This window comes from Cryptomeria japonica, chromosome 4, assembly GCF_030272615.1.
Source record: "Cryptomeria japonica chromosome 4, Sugi_1.0, whole genome shotgun sequence".
Taxonomy (NCBI): Eukaryota; Viridiplantae; Streptophyta; class Pinopsida; order Cupressales; family Cupressaceae; genus Cryptomeria; species Cryptomeria japonica.
The window spans coordinates 628,642,096-628,659,090 of NC_081408.1; the positions used below are offsets into that span (position 1 = coordinate 628,642,096).

The 16,995-nt window shown below is 39.4% G+C and overlaps 1 protein-coding gene and 1 pseudogene across 2 annotated transcripts; one reads left to right on the forward strand and one right to left on the reverse strand.

The window, feature by feature from the left end:
* The first annotated feature begins 733 nt into the window (after positions 1 to 733).
* On the forward strand, positions 734 to 3,790 carry LOC131079040 (protein DETOXIFICATION 33-like; annotated as a pseudogene). The gene is made up of 9 exons (XR_009113898.2): positions 734 to 1,307; positions 1,443 to 1,984; positions 2,197 to 2,283; positions 2,386 to 2,442; positions 2,767 to 2,986; positions 3,073 to 3,191; positions 3,309 to 3,395; positions 3,490 to 3,552; positions 3,632 to 3,790. The product of XR_009113898.2 is annotated as a protein DETOXIFICATION 33-like (transcript).
* Positions 3,791 to 10,400: 6,610 nt separating this feature from the next.
* LOC131079089 (uncharacterized) lies at positions 10,401 to 15,298 on the reverse strand. The gene is made up of 2 exons (XM_059219346.1): positions 15,055 to 15,298; positions 10,401 to 11,041 (listed from the first exon to the last, which is right to left on the reverse strand). The coding sequence occupies exons 1-2, from the start codon at positions 15,296 to 15,298 to the stop codon at positions 10,401 to 10,403; spliced, it is 885 nt and encodes a 294-aa protein (XP_059075329.1).
* Positions 15,299 to 16,995: the final 1,697 nt, after the last annotated feature.

Genomic DNA, 16,995 nt, shown 5'->3' on the forward strand with positions numbered 1-16,995 from the left:
TTATGAAGATGTCATAGTGCTTTGGGTGATTTTTGCAGCAAGGTAGATTGTGAATGTTGTTTTCCATTTTGAACCTTATCCTCTATATTAATGACTCTTATTTATGATTTGCACTAACAACAATGAAACTAATATGAAATGAAAAAATCACACGTCTAGTCTATTTGATATGATAACATTGCAAAAAGAAAAACTCACTCTTAAATACTTATCATTTTAAATTTCAAAAAAAATATCTTGATTTGGTTTAGGATTAGTGTTTAATTAGGGTTCAATTAAAATTAGAATTAAGTTAGGTTTTAGATATAGTTACAATTAATGTTACCATTCAATTATTCTAGAATTAGTGTTAATTTAAATATAGACATGTTAGTTTATTATGTTCTTTTGTTGCTATTGTACAACTATTTCATAACAATCATAAGTACTTTTTAAACTAAGCTGCTCATCCATTGATTGTTTGTAAGAATTTGTATCTTTTTGTTGTACTTTCATTATTTCTCCTTGATTGTCTTTTTTTGTTTCAGAGTACTTGTTGCTTAAAGTTTTTGTTTTTTGGTATAGAAATTAAACCCATTTAAAATCAGTACTTATCTTATCAACACAATTTTTTCAATAGAATAAAAATTTAGAAAAAAAAACCAATAAATAAATAAATAAGCTAAACCCTCAAATGTCCTCAAATTCAAGAGCTCAGTGAGCACTGATCTTCATCCATTTGGTACACTGAACTCTGATCAACACTTCGGATGGCGGTGATCGTTGCGTGTGGGCCATAGAAGAAGGATTTTAATATATTTTCTACTTTTATACACGATATAAAAGTATTTTGCCTCTGTTGGAGTATCCGGTACAACTTTGACCTTATTTTTTAAGTATCTGGTAGTATTGGTGACCAGTTTGATCAAGCTTCTTGGAAAGCAGGTTGCTTGCCAATCAAGGCAGGGACTGTTACAAAGTTGAGTAGCTTTATAAGAGGCGTTATGCATCTTTTAATGCTCCCCGCGGAGAAACTTTTGAGGCTGGAAATGGAAGCAGACTCCATTAATACCAGTCTGTTAGAAACCAAGCAAGATTCATCAGTAGAGTATTGCAACTACAATTCCAGCCATCACCCTTTAATCGATGAAATTTGGTTGGAATTCAAGAAGCTGTGCTACATTGCTGGCCCTGTAATTTTTACTTCAATATGGTTTTATTCTCTGGGAGCTGTAACCCAGGCATTTGCTGGGCATCTTGGCAACATCGAACTTGCTGCAGTTACCATCAATGATGCAGTTATTGGAGGCCTGGCAATGGGAATCATGGTAAATTAGAATACAAAACCTCCGCCAACTGGGTCAATAATAAAATTTGTTGAAGCCATTATTTCTAATTTGGGCAGTCATTTTTTAAGCTGTTGCTTCTATTGTTTCTTATTTGTTTTGCACTTGTTCTTGTAGATGGGAATGAGCAGTGCGTTGGAGACATTGTGTGGGCAAGCAGTTGGAACAGGGGACATTCAGATGCTGAGTGTGTATATGCAACGATCTTGGATTATTTCCATAGCCACAGCAATTGTACTTACTCCTCTGTACATATTTGCTGGGCCAATACTCAAGGCATTTGGACAATCTGAAGAGATATCTCAAGTTACCCAGAAATTTTGCATTTGGATGCTTCCCCAACTCCTTGCATTTTCAATTTATTTCCCAGTTCAGAAGTTTCTGCAGGCACAGAGCAAAGTTATGGCCATGGCATGGATATCTCTAATAGGCTTGATCTTCCACATCTTCCTTTGTTGGATATGCATAGTAAAATTGGGTTGGGGGTTAGTTGGAGCAGCAGTGAGTCTGAACATATCATGGTCGATAATAACATTGGGGCAGTTGATTTATGTAGTATGTGGCCCATGTTCAGATGCCTGGAGAGGATTATCCATGTTAGCCTTCAAAGATTTGGGGGCTTTTATTAAACTTTCCATGGCTTCTGCAGTCATGCTATGGTTTGTTTCTTTGCCTCCATATCCATTTTTAATAATCAACTTCAGATATCATAAACCGTTTTATGTACTCTGGGCATTTCAACAATCAATAGAATATTTGACATGTAAGAAAGTACTCTGTAAATCTGGTAGTGTATAGTTTTCATAAATAAAGTTTTATAAATTTCCATTACTTAGTTTTACAAATTGTCAGTTAATGAATGGATGTACAGCTTAGAAAGTTGGTACTTCGCAGTCCTCATTGTTTTAACGGGAAATTTGAAGAACCCAACTGTTGCAGTGGATTCAATGTCAATCTGGTATGTAGTTCAATCCTCATGTAAATGCAAAAAGGTTACTTATTATTAGGATATTTGCATCCCAGATTCTAATTAAAACATTTTGGTCTGTTGTTTATGCAGTATGACAGTACTGGGATGGCAAATTATGATACCACTGGGATTCAATGCAGCCATCAGGTTTCTCCATTAGATTTGGGCTTTAGTAATAGAATGGTTCATCTACTGGCTATTTATACTTAAATTTTGGATCTATTATCTGTTATTATCTGTTATGTCTTATTCTGTTCAGTTTGATTTTTACTATTTCTTAGTAGTATTTTTATATTTTTAGATCTGATTATGTAATTTTTTTCTCTTATCAATATTTCGAATTATATTTCAAGATCTATTATCAGAATGAAATAAAAAAAATTCTTACACAAATAAACATATGTTTCCCAATATGATATAGATAGTAATAAACAAAATACTGTGACTTATGAATTTGTAAATTTGTTGCAGTGTGAGAGTGTCCAATGAACTCGGGGCAGGGCGCCCAAAAGCAGCAAAGCTCTCAACAATGGTTGTGTCCTTTACTTCCATAGTCATAGGAATTCTATGCATTGGTGTTATTTTCATCACCAAAGATTATTTTCCACTACTTTTTACTTACAGACATCCAAGCTTGCAACACCTCTGGAACTAACAATTCTCTTATGCTCCTTGCAAATGGTTTTATCAGGTCAGTCAAATTCAGTTAGTGACTGTTTAATATTAGAAGCAAAGAACATGAAATTAATTAGGCCATCTTCCTGTTCAATATTTCAGAGGTGGCAATAGGGTCAGGATGGCAAGCTTTGGTAGCATATGTGAACATAGGCTGCTATTACATTGTAGGCATGCCATTGGGTATTCTCTTAGGATACAAACTTAATCTTCAGGCACAGGTAAATAAACCACCTTGTTTGTTGTAATTTATCATCCATATCTTTAATTTCACATTTCTAGCCATGATTGTAAAAATTCATCATCCATTTTTCTAATATGATACAACTGGTAAGCAGGGCATTTATACTGGTATGTTGTTGGGAGTTTTAATGCAAACCCTTATTCTCACCATCATAACATATAGGACAGACTGGATAAAAGAGGTATTACAGTTGTCATTACTTAATCCATGCACATTTCTTATGCCCTCTATGTTCATGTTTTTACATTACATTAATGATTTATATCATATCACAGGCTTCTCAAGCTGAAGATCGAATTAGAATTTGGGGAGGTTCAGAAGGACATGGAAAACCAGAGGTAGTTGAATATTTCTCTTATTCTTCTATATCTTGGGTAAATACAGATTAAAACCAAATGAACTGTTTTGGTGGGGCAGGAACAGGAACAGGAGGATGGCAAGCAGACACCCTTTCACGTTTGAAAAGTAGTTTGGTCGATTTCAGTTTTGTAAAACCATCACAGAAACAAAAACTATATTTCATTTAGTTTTATTTTATTGCTGCTATATGTAGTCTTAGTAATATTGTTTCCAAAATCTGCATCATCATTCCTCAATTTTTTTGTTTTTTATTTTATTAAGAAAATTAGTTATCTACAATCTATAATCATTGTTCTTATTTCTGAATTAGATTGTGTATGTTTTTTGCATCAACATTTCAGATGAATCACATTTTGTGATCCATCATTAAGATGATAGAAAGCTCAGATCAACCTTTATTTGATTTCAAACAGTATTATTTAATATTTAACAAGTCAAAATTGACAATTGCATTTAATTACATATATGGATTAATAGTATTTTACTATATTATATTTTGTAAGATTTATTATTTGTTATTTGATTTAAAATAGTTTATATAATTTTAAAAGTTAAACAATTGGTTTTCTATTAATTTGATAAAAATGTCATATATTTAGACAATGAATTATTAAAAAATAAGTGGTGTGGAATCATGCTGCAAAGTTAAACCATGAGAGCCAATACTGAAAATTAAATGTGTGGCCTCAAAAAGCCACATACCAAATCAATATAAAATCCCACAAGAGAAACCATAACCAAATTACTAGATCAACATAAAATAAAGAAGAAAAAAAAAAACACAATTAAGTGTAGGGGAGGAAATTTGCCCTCTCCGAGAAGATGAATCTTAGAAGGCAAATCAGTCCACCGCTACCTCTTCAAACTGGCGCTAAGGTGAGCCAAGGGATAACAAATAACTAGACTAACTAAAGCACAAAATTATAATGCAGGAACAATAAATACACAGAAATTGAGTTTACAGAATGATACAATATCAAAGGCAGATTATACCTTCCAATTGGAGAGCTATTGGATTTTGGAAATCAGCGACGACGTGTTGTCGTCCGTACGGCCTATGCACAGAGAAGGTCCCAGAGACAGACCTGCGTGTGGTTCCTTGTGCGCAGAATCTATTCGTCACTTGCACACACTAGAACGGGGAAAATTGTTGGGGTTGTATAGGGGCCTGCCTCAGTCAAACCCCGTTTTAGGTGTTTCCACCGCTGCGGACAACTAGATAGATAGATTGGAAAGATAAATTGGAAACTTGGTAAATTGGAAAATTGGAAAGATGCAAATAGAAACTATGCTACACTTAATGGAAGCAAACTCCTATTGCATGTATTAAATATTAGAAATATTGGAAATTTGAGAAATAATGAATGCACCTAGATAATAACTACAATCAATAATGCAAAGGACTCATTGCATGTAATGAAAAATGGATAAAAGAGAAGACAAAACGTGAAGCCAAACCCCTCTTTGTTGGAGATATAAGCGTGACAAAGTCCGCGATAGCGTTTTTTGGTAGGAGCCACCACAAGATGGTAGTAGCTTGATATTGGTAGAGTGTCTATCCAAGAGCATGAAGAAAGCAGTATGATATCAAGAGCACAATAAGAGCCAAGAGCCAAGAACCCAAGATGGGAACCCTTCAAAATGAGCTAGGAAGGGTTCTTAAACTCGGAAGAGGCGCGAAGAGACGTTACGGCGAAATGTGAGCCAAAAGACACGGGTCAGCCAGCGTCCGACTCTTTGCTAGATTCGAAATTGTGCCATCTTTCTGAGACGTTAGCATGGCGTGCGGACGTCTTCGCGTCTCGCTTACGTCCATCCAAAAGTAGGCCCAAAGGTGGTTTCAAGGCATTTCGAGGCACTTTGTCTTTCAAGCCCAAGATGCCAAAATAATATGATTCTGATCATAGATTCATCATAAATGCACTAGGCGCCATGTGTAAGTGTCATAAATGCGCTAGGCACAATTTAGGACACTACATTTTGCCCCCACTTTAGTGCACTGATCGGCTCTAGGGATCAATCGCACTAAAGTAGTTTGGAAAGATGTGTTCATTAAGTCCATGCAATGCAATAAATGTAGTAATTTAAATAAATATTTAGCCAAAAAGGATACTGTAGAAACCACAAAGGTCGAGTCAGTGATCACGAGTGATGCCTCCAAGTATTCACGAGAAAACCTAGTATCTAATGTGGCGAATTCCATACTGCAAAACTAGAAAAGTTGTCAGCACGAAAAAACGGAGGAAGCTAATTCAACGAGAAGAATGCTTAAGAGACATTAGTATGGATAGAAGAGAAAAATTGAATGAAGGCAAGTATATGCCCACTCGTGTTTTGCCCCCAGTAAGGTGGGGAAAACAAGAAGGAAAATGAGCAAAAATTGTCCAAAACTGGGCAAAAACCATTTCAAGCAAAAACTACGCAATATACTTGAAAGTGGGCCCCAAAAAGGGTCATTTGCACTTCATTGCAGACATTCAAGCAAAGATTTGAATAGAGTCCGAGTGAAAATGCCACGTAGACGAGAGCCCAAGGCGAGAAGGATTGAGAAGTTGTGGATCACGATCAAGCAAGGCGATGAGCCCGACTAGGTACAACTTGAAACATGTTTTGTGTTGTTTTTTTTTTATCATTTTAGTTGGGATGACTGCGCAGGTGTCCATGGGATGCGATGTTGTCCGGGCTACGCACCGTCGTCACCAATGGGCACGCTCGTCCGAACGACGCATTGTCGTCCTAAAAGGGTGCTTTCCTCTAGAAGACATGATGTCATCTTCTGGTCGCACAAGCACCGGTTGGAAAAGTGGAATTAGAACTAATGACAAACTTGTTTGTGTGCAGACATTGCCCTAGATGTGGGAGCATACATCGGGGCACCTATTGCAGACATTGCGCAGTCAGGCAGAGGAGTTGTCGACTGCCGACATAAGACTTCTTCATAAAGTAGGTCTGTGGTGGACGTTTACCTTGCCCGAGTTTCAATTTAACACCTCGATGCTATGGGTGTTGATGGAGAGGTGGGATGCGGACACCATGTCCTTCCAGCTACCCACATGAGAGATGACTCTCACATTGATCGACGTCTATTGCATTTTACGACTTCCTATTCGGGGGGAGAGAGTGTCACTAGCAATCCTATCTGCAGTTGAGTTGGTCAGACAGTAGGAGTAGGCCCTAGGGCGGAGGATAGACGCCACAGGGCAGTTATACCTACGAGTGTTGGGCCAAGGACGAGTGTCGATTCCCCTGATACGGCGCATCATGATCGCGACTGTTGCACGACGGGTATTGACAGACAGTCCTGGCTCAGAGCTGATTGCAGGGTTTGTCCCCTTGATCCGAGAGATGTAGGAGAGACAAATAGTATACACATGGGATCGCAACATGTTGGCCCATCTATACTATGAGCTCTCACAGTACATACATCATGAGTACCAAATCCTAATGGCGTGCACCCTTCTACAAGTCTGGGAATTTGAGCACATCACTTGCACACAACTAGTTGGATTCCCAGTGCCTATGCCCTTGGACATGCCACGAGCACATGCGTATCCATTATGACACAGAGGATCGCGGACTAGAGACCTCGCCTACTAGAGGATCACCATTGACCAGCTGGGGATTGAAGATGTGGTCTGGCAGCCATACCGAGGAATGGGGGTCTAGACCACAGACCACACACAACTCCCACAGATGTAGAGGGACCATTTCCTACTCGATCGTCAGGACCATGTAGTGATGTCGTACTACTAGCGACAATGCATGTGGTAGTTCAGACAGGTGAAAACGATCCCACCTATTGCACACAATCGGCCAGGAATGCGTTGCGACCGCGAGACCTGCCTCGTCCCACTCTAGGAGATGTACAAGACAATCCGCAGGGAAGTGACGATGACAACATCGCTACGCAAATTTATATAAATGATGTCGAAGTCATGCCAAGATTCATAGGTTGATGGAGTAGAGTGATCCCAACACCAATTTTCCCACCAGGTGCAGTAGGAGGAGATGTCAAAGCCCTAGGAGGTGATAGCGACGAGCAAGCCTCCTCGAGCGATGAGGGCGGGAGACCACAACGGCGGCGACAGATGAGGAACCTAAGTCTAGACAAACCTACACCGGCTACTAGGGCTCTTCCACCATCGCCAGTCGCACCACCATCTGTGCCACATGCACAACCAGCAGCATCAGCAACGACTGCAAAGGGATCCTCTAGCAGGGTGCCTCCGCAGGATCCAGATTGGCAGAGGGGGGATCCTGCTATGTACTTGTGATTTCCATTGATGTACTTTAGTCTTTTCTTTGCATATGTATAGATGTCTAGATTTTTGGATATGATGGATACTGATGTGAAACATTTTGTGCTTGAAAAGGGTGTAGTTGATTGGTTGAGCTTCATCCACTAGGCGCTTCCAAAGATCGTCCCCAATGTGCAGACCCGAGGTCCTGTGTTGGATACTTACCAGCCCATCTAGTTAGTAGGGAGACATGTGCAGTTGTTCGAGCCTGTAGCATGGCTACAGACAACATATGAGGAGGGTCGAGTGGAGCTGGTGCAGGGAGCGGCTCAACTGGCCACTATGACGGGGCAGCAGGATCAGGCCTTACAAGAGGTTTGCGCTATCCTCGGAGAGAGAGACTAGGCAGTGATGCGAGATGAGAGTGTCGAGAGGGAATGTGACGCTCTATAAAGCCAGTTCGATGACCTCTAGTGACAAGTGGATGTCACGGAGCAAGGCGTTGTAGGTCACCTAGACCACCCTCGAGTGCGTCAGTTGATGACAGACCTCAAGGCATCGCGCCAGTGAGAGATGGCAGCACGAGAGGATTTAATGACACAACGAGAGACTGTTGTTGAGCTACGAGGAGAGCTAAGGGGCATGCGATCATGGAGCACTACTACCGCAAGGTTGCAGTCGACCTCAATCAGACAACCTTCTTGCCAGGACCAGGATCCTCCAGTGCCAACGACCTCAAGGACTCGCCCACTAGGGCAATCATGACATAGTTTTGGAATCATTTCATGTACAACATTTTTGGTATATATACATGGATGTAGCGATTTATATCAGAGACATATATGACAACATCACGTGATTTTGTAGTGATGCGATACATGTACATTGACATGATACATTATACACACACACATATATATGAGATTCAACATTTGTGAATCTATCTTGTGCTCTTATGGATGGATGTTGTTATTTTATATGCTCATGTGATGGATGATTTAGATTTAGATTCTTATTATGATTTAATTTACATATGTTTCTATGCATGATTAAATCTTATGACAATCTATATAGAGATGTGACACATGTACATGCACACACACATGTGGATGTAACAATGCATAGTTACTTAATAACACAGAAATGGATGTCGTGTCGATGAAGGATATGTGTCAAGATGTGACCCTCATAGGCATTTAGGTATCACACATAAGACACATAGTGTTCATTTTCTACGCATAGAATCTACGTAGTTGTGTGGCATTAATAGGTTCTTTGAGAGGAGTGTCATCCACAGAGGATAAACCATAGGCACCAGAACCATAAACAAAGGTGACAATTTATAAACCTAACCAATTCGGGCTAAATTTCCCTCTTTGGTCAAGTGACGCTTTAACATTTCTGTGGTTCTCATAAAGAACCAGGTCACCTATTTTAAAGGTTTGGGGTAACATGCTTTGGTTATCCTGCTTAGATAGAGATTTTTGTTAAGCTTGAAGATGTTGAAGGGCCTTTAAATGATGCTCGTCCAACAACTCAAGCTGATTTAAACGAAGTGTGCGGTAAGAATCATCATCAATAACCCCTTTCAATTAGACCCACAAAGAGGGAATCTCCAATTCAAGAGGCATAATAGCGTCAAAACCAAACACAAGGTTGTAGGGTGTTGTTTCGTTAGTTGTACAAACACTTGTGCGATAGGCCCATAATGCGTATACTAACTATACATGCCAATCTTTACCATGTTTAGTAACAGTCTTGCGCAAGATCCGTTCAATAGCCTTGTTAGATGCTTCTGCTTGACCATTAGATTACAGATAGTAAGGTATAGAGAAGTGTTGGATGTGAAATTTGTCAAGAAATTGCTTAACCTTATTGTTCATAAAAGATGTACCATTATCAGAAACAAAGGTAGCACGCAAGCCAAATCGAGAAATGATATTATCCATGATGAAGCCACAAATCATATCAGTGGTAGTCGATCGCAGCGGCCACCTCAACCCACTTTGTGAAGTAATCTGTAGCGTTGATTTAATGAAGACATGACCCTTAGACAAAGGGGGAGATATCTTGCCAATGATGTCCAATCCCCAAGATTGAAAAGTCCATGGAGATACCTATCTACGGAGCTCCTAGGCAGGAGCTCGAATTAGGTTGCTATGTTGTTGACATTGGGAGAACTTTTTGACAAAGGCAAAGTAATCTTGTTCCATTGTTTTCCAATGGTACCCCATGTGGATCAGTTTGTGTATCAGGGATTTTCCTCTGCAATACCCACCTCTTGAGCTTGAATGGGCTTCCTGAAGGGCAAGGGGGATTTTGGCTTTTTTTAAACAACACAAAAGAAGATTGTTGTATGATCTCTTATAAAGTACATTAGATAAGAGAATATAATGAGTGGTCAGGTTTTGTATCCGCACATACGAACTCTTGTTGACATCATTGGGTAAACTCTCAGTCTTTAGATAATTGAAGATGTGTACGAACCATTCCCCTGAATCGACATGAGCACACATGAGGCTATCAAATTGAGTTCGATCAGATACAACCGGAAAATGGAGGACTTGTACCACAAAGCGGTATTTATCCTAGCCAAAGTCTGGGCCTACAAGAGAAGCAATGCTCACCATTGCATCCACATCATGATTTTCCCTCCTTGAGATGCTATTAATTGTGTAAGTAGCGAAGTGCTTCAGGATGGTCAATACTAAGTCCATGTACTGAGACAACTTCAATTGCTTAACATGATAGGCACTTGTCACTTGGTTCACAATGAGCTCAGAATCTCCATGGATGTGGATGTTCTTCACACCCATGGTAATCACAACACGAAGTCCTAGAATCACGGCCTTGTACTCGGTGATGTTATTGATACAATGAAATTCTAAATAGAAAGAGAGAGGAATTTTCTTTCCTTCAGGTGAAACAAAAACCACACCTGGGCCTGAGCCAGTTTGACACCTCGAACCATCAAAATACATATCCCACACGGAGTCCTGGTCAATGATCAGAACATTCTCATCAGGGAAGAGGTCTAAGGTGGGAAAATACTTGCTTGAGGGAGCATCAACCAACTGACTAGCGATCAACTGCCCTTTGATTGACTTCTGAGTTATGAATTGTAAGTCAAAATCAGAGAGCACGATCACCCACTTGGCCAGCCTTCCCGAGAGATCAAACTTTGCAAAGAGGTGCTTAAGAATATCTTTTTTAGCAATAACCCGTGTTTCTGCATGGAGAATGTAACGTCTTAGCTTCTGAGTCGCAAAGATAGGGTCCAAGCATTGTTTTTCTACAACAGAATATCGGGTTTCATATTCTATCAAAGTGAGGTTGATGTAATAGACTGCTCTTTCTGACCTTCATCGTCGTGTTGGGATAATAATGCCGCTAAAGCGCAAGACAAAGTTGAAATATACAGGAAGAAGGGTCTATCAAACATAGTTGGCATTAGGATAGCAGGATTAGCTAGGTAGTCCTTGATGGAATTAAATGCCTTTTGGCATTCCTCATTCCATTGAAAGTGGGCATCTTTCTTTAGCAATCGCATGAAAGGAAGGGTACGATCAGCCAATTGTGCCACAAAATGACGAATGGCTTGGATCTTCCCCTGCAGGCTACGAAGATGAGAAATATTTTTTAGGTGGAGTCATGTTCATAATAGCATCAATTTTATCTGTATCTATTTTGATTCCTCGATGGGAGATAATGAATCCTAGGAGATTTCGAACGTCAACACTAAAGACACACTTAAGAGGATTCAATCTCAACCTATACAACCGGTCTTTCAAAGACCAGGCAAAGATTCTCAATATATGTTCCACATGCTAAGGACTTTACCAAGATATCATCGACATAGTCTTATAAGACCTTATGGATGAAATTATGAAATATCAAATTCATGGCTCATTGCTAGGTCACTCTCGTGTTCTTCAACCCAAACGGCATGAGGACATAGAAAAAGGTCCCCCAAGGGGTTGTGAAAGTAGTTTTATATTGATCTTCTAGGTTAATACAAAGTTGGTTATAACCCGAGAAGTCATCCATGAATGAGAGCAAAGCATACCCCGTGGTTGAATCCATGATCATATCGATATTCGGGAGAGGAAAGTCATCCTTGAGGGAGGCTTTGTTCACATCCTGAAAATCAATGCAAATGTGGATTCGACTATCGGTTTCACTTAACAGGATAATGTTCGAGATCTAAGGTGAGTAGTCAATGGGGCAAATAAAGTTGGCTTTTAGGAGCTTCTCTATTTCGGCCTTGACTAATAAAGCCACCTTAGGATTCATCTTTCGAATCTTTTGCTTCATCGACTTAGCATCAAGACTAAGCACGATGTTGTGTACCACAATGGACTCATCAATGCCAGGTATCTCTTCATAAGAGCAAGCAAATATGTTAGGGAATTGATGTAGCAAGTCGAAATGTTCTTTGAAATCCTGAGGGGATAAGCACTTCCCCACTTTTATGACCTTGTCGGGAGTCTTATCGCTCATGATGATATCAATAGTTTCTCCACTAAAAAGCATACTACGGTCTTCCAGATGAGGGACAAACATTTGTTCTATGTTGTGAGATAGAGGTTCCCCCTTGCGAAACGGATTCCCCAAAGTATGCCTAAGTATTCAAGCAATATGGGAATCGACGTTTATGATGGTAAGAGGGCAGCCCATCATATGCACCCAAAAATTCCTTCAAGGATTCTTCCGAAGGGAAAATATCCAAGGGAATTTTGTTAGGAGATACACCAGCGTCAATGAGTTTTGGATGAACAAGCTTTAAGGGAAGGGTATCGGTCAAAATCATGTTAATAGTGTAGACGTATAAAAATGACCATATTCCTAAATGAATATTTTATGTTCATTTCTATGTTTAATTAAATCCAATTTAATTAAATTATCCGCATTCCTCTATTTAATTAAGTAAATTACTCAATTAAATTCACTATACCATTTAATAGGATAATTCATTTTATTCAATTAAAGCCCCTATACACTTTTTAATTAAATTCAAATTTAATTAAAATAGTTATCATAAATTAAATAAATTTAATTTATTTAATTGCAACCAAATTGAAATAAAGCAATTTATTTTAATAAAACCTATTTTCCCTCACCCACTTGCAAAATCCTACACCTCCCACTTGCATCCTAAATCCTATTCCTAATTCTTCTAGAATCCATCTAATCCTAATCAATTAACCCAAAACCCATCCATTATCCCTTTCCCCTAAATTTGAGGAGGTCACTTCTCATATTTGGAGTAAAGTCTTCAAAATGCATTAAAGCCTTTATCCATTCAACAAGCTGCCCCCAAATTTGGAAGGACTCTTACAAAGTTATCCACAAAGTCTTCATAACCATTAATGGTTAACTCAAACCCTCTTACATGGTTAAATAATTTCCATAAACTCAACCTCCATCTAACCCAAGGGTCTCATCAAGCATTTATTGCTTTGACCATGGTTATCCTTAAACCTTTGCACAAGAGTTTATCCTTTGGTTAAAAGCTTTATCCAATGGATAACCTTAACCTAACCTTAACCCTTAACCCCTAGGGTAACCATGAGGTCTTATCAAGCATTTAATGCTTCTTACACCTCACAACCAACCTTATGTTGACAATTGTCACTATTTCATTGGTGCCAATTACAAACATGGATTCCCAACTTTCAAACTTGGCCCTTGATTAAACCTTTCAATCCTAGCCATCCATTGCCCTATTTTTGCTATAAATAGAGCTCTCATTCCTTCATTTTAAAGGATCCAAGACTTTAGCATCTCACTTATACTCAAATCCATTCAAGCTTTCATATTTTATAAGCTCATCATTTAGCTTCTCTTTTAAATCAGGAATTAATCTAAATATGCTAATTTAGAGTATGCTCCTTATCATATAGCTTAAATCATGAACTAATATAGCATGCTAGGATAGTTTTGTTTACTAACCTTGTCATCTTATAGCTATTTTATTGCATTTATAGCATCATGCATAGCTTAGGATGCATCTCATATAAAAATCAACAAAAGCATCCCTCGTTCTTGCATTTGTCATCCCTAAACCATTTTGCTCAAGGATCTGAGATCAAAAACATTGGTTTGAGGGACTATGCGAGATAGAGAACCATGGAACCAACCTTGGGAAGTTGAGTTATAATTCGTGACTCCATAGCTTGCACCAAGAAGTCCTGTGGGTGTGTGAGCAAGGCTCCATAGAGCTCCGTTTTCCACATTTCGAGTTCTATCGACACGCTTTTCCTGCATACAAATAGTTAACCATGGTTTCACCTTTTGACCCGTATGACGATATCCGAATCTGGTTTTGTGGTGGCGAGGTTCGACCTCCAAAGGAATTTGGATGCCTTGCTCATTAGGCCCACAACCCTTTCCATCATACCCAAGATAAGACACAAGCTTGTATCCAAGACCATAGATGTTTTGTAATTCTTTGAATGATGGTGATTTCGAATAGAAGACGTGATCGACATGATAAGTGTCACTTGTCTTTATAGATGCATAATCATCTTTCATAGTCGAGGTGAATGAAATATTAGGAAAGCTTAGATTGACGAGGTCTACTTTGTACTCATCAACATGGGAGTCAGTAAAATCCAAAGATCCCCAATCATCACCCAAACATGCATTGACTTTTTATAGAGAAGGTTATTCAGTTGGGGAAGGTTTTTCAGGTGTAGGCTCTAGCGTCTTCACCTTAGGAGTATCTGCCTTTGGGGATTTTTATTTCGAAGAATCATGCTTCTTAGGTGATTTCTCCTTTTCAACAACTTCCTTAGTGACCTCTTCTTGCATCTGCTCTTCTTTTTTAGGGGATGAGACAGAAGCAAAAGTTACAATTGAAGAAGACAAAGTGGGTACATAATTTTGAAATGAAGGTGTAACAGAAGCCTGACCAACTGCGGCTATTTGATATAACTACATAGCCTCAAGATCAGTCTTAACCGTGATAACCTGATTATTAGCCACAAAATTCATGGATCCATAAAGTGTAGATGAAACAGCTCCCAAAGCATGTATCCATGTTCTGCCTAAAAGAAGATTGTATGATAAAGGGTTTGGCATAACATGCACAAGGGTTGGGATGGTGACTAGCCCAACCTTCAAGAACAGTATGATAGTCCTCCTAGCGGTCTTACCACTATTATCAACCTCGAATGAACAAGGAGGAGGCTAGAAAAGAATTTGGGTCCACCTTAATCTTTGGTAATAAGTCTAACCCACCAACATTCAGTGTCGAACCCATATCAACAAGCGTTTGTCTAATACCAACGCCATTCACATGAACAATAATCATCAACATATCCACTAAGTTCCTCACTTCAGGAGGTGGGAGTTCATGCGAATAGAAGGTAATATTCGGCAAATCTGCACGAATATGATCCATTAGCGCATTCACGTCATCCGATCTCGCAAAGGAAGGTAGAAAAATCTTTTGCAAAGCTTCTTGTAGCATACCTTGATACATCAGGGCGGTTTCGAGCAAATTCCAAAGTGAGATCTTAGTCGGAGTAACCTTAAGTTGTTCGACGAGATCATAATCACTTGGTCGCTTATCCGCTAGCAAAGGTGCCTTAGGAAGAACATGTTGGGAAGAAGGTAAAGAAGTTCAAGATGGTTCAGGAACTTGTTTGTTATTCTGATGTTATACGTGTGAGTGATAGTATTATAAGATGATTGCTTGGATTGCATGAATCTTGCATATAAATCAGAAACTTCTCCTTTGAAAGGTTTTCCATAAATGGTCTTAACCTTCTTAGGAGGACTTGTCGTTGTTACATGAATGTATGGTCTCTTAGGCCTTTGTAGGGCCGCGGAGACAAAAATAACATTCACGGACTCTTCATCCTTGCATGAGGACGTCATGGAGGATGACTCCCCCTTTACATCTCTTTTAGGAGAAGGTGCTTCAAGGAAGTCATCCAAGACTTTATTCAACATATCAAAATCATCCTTTGAGAATGCCTTATCAAAGGCATCGAACTCCAAAAGGAAGAGATCCAACATTAGGCATTCATGTCAGGTTCACCAAAATGTAGGGGAGGAAATTTGACCCCTCCAAGATTATGAATCTTAGAAGTAAAATCAGTCCATCGCTACCACTTCAAACTAGCGCTAAGGTGAGCCAAGGGATAACAAATAACTAGACTAACTAAAGCACATAATTATAATGCAGGAACAATAAATACACAGAAACCGAGTTTACAGAATGATACAATATCAAAGGCGGATTATACCTTCTAGTTGGGGAGCTCTTCGATTTTGGACACCAACGCGAGGCGCAAACACTAACGCGGTATGTTGTCATCTATATGGCCCACAGACAGAGAAGGTCATAGAGACAGACCTGCGTGTGGTTCCCTATGCATGGAATTTGTTCATCACCTGCACACACTAGAACGGGGAAAATTGTTGGGGTTGTATAGGGGCCCGCCTCAATCAAACCCCCATTTAGGTGTTCCCACCACTATGGACAGCCAGATATATAGATTGGAAAGATAAATTGGAAACTTGGTAAATTGGAAAATTGGAAAGATGCAAATAGAAACTACACTACGCTTAATGGAACCAAACCCCTATTGCATGTATTAAATATTGGAAATTTGAGAAATAATGAATGCACCTAGATAATAGATACAGTCAATAATGCAAAGGACTCATTGCATGTAATGAAAAATGGATAAAAGAGAAGATGAGGCGTGAAGCCAAACACCTCTTTGTTGAAGATACGAGCGTGATGAAGCCCGCGATAGCATTTGTTGGTAGGAGTCACCACAAGATGGTCATAGCTTGATATTGGTAGAGTGTGTGTCTAAGAGCATGAAGAAAGTAGTATGATATCAAGAGTGCAATAAGAGCCGAGAGCCAAGAAACCAAGATGGGAACCCTTCAAAATGATCTAGGAAGGGTTCTTAAACTCAGAAGAGGTGCGGAGAACCGTTATGGAAAAACACGATCCAATGAACATGCGTCGGCCAGCGTTCAACTCCCTGCTAGATTCAAGATTCTGCTAGCTTTTCGGGATGGGACGTTAGCGCGGCACGCAGATGTCCCCGTGTCCCACTTACATCCATCCAAAAGTAGTCCCAAAAGGGGTTTCCAAGCATTTTGAGGCACTTTGTCTTTCGAGCCCAAGATGCCAAAATAATATGATTTTGATCATAG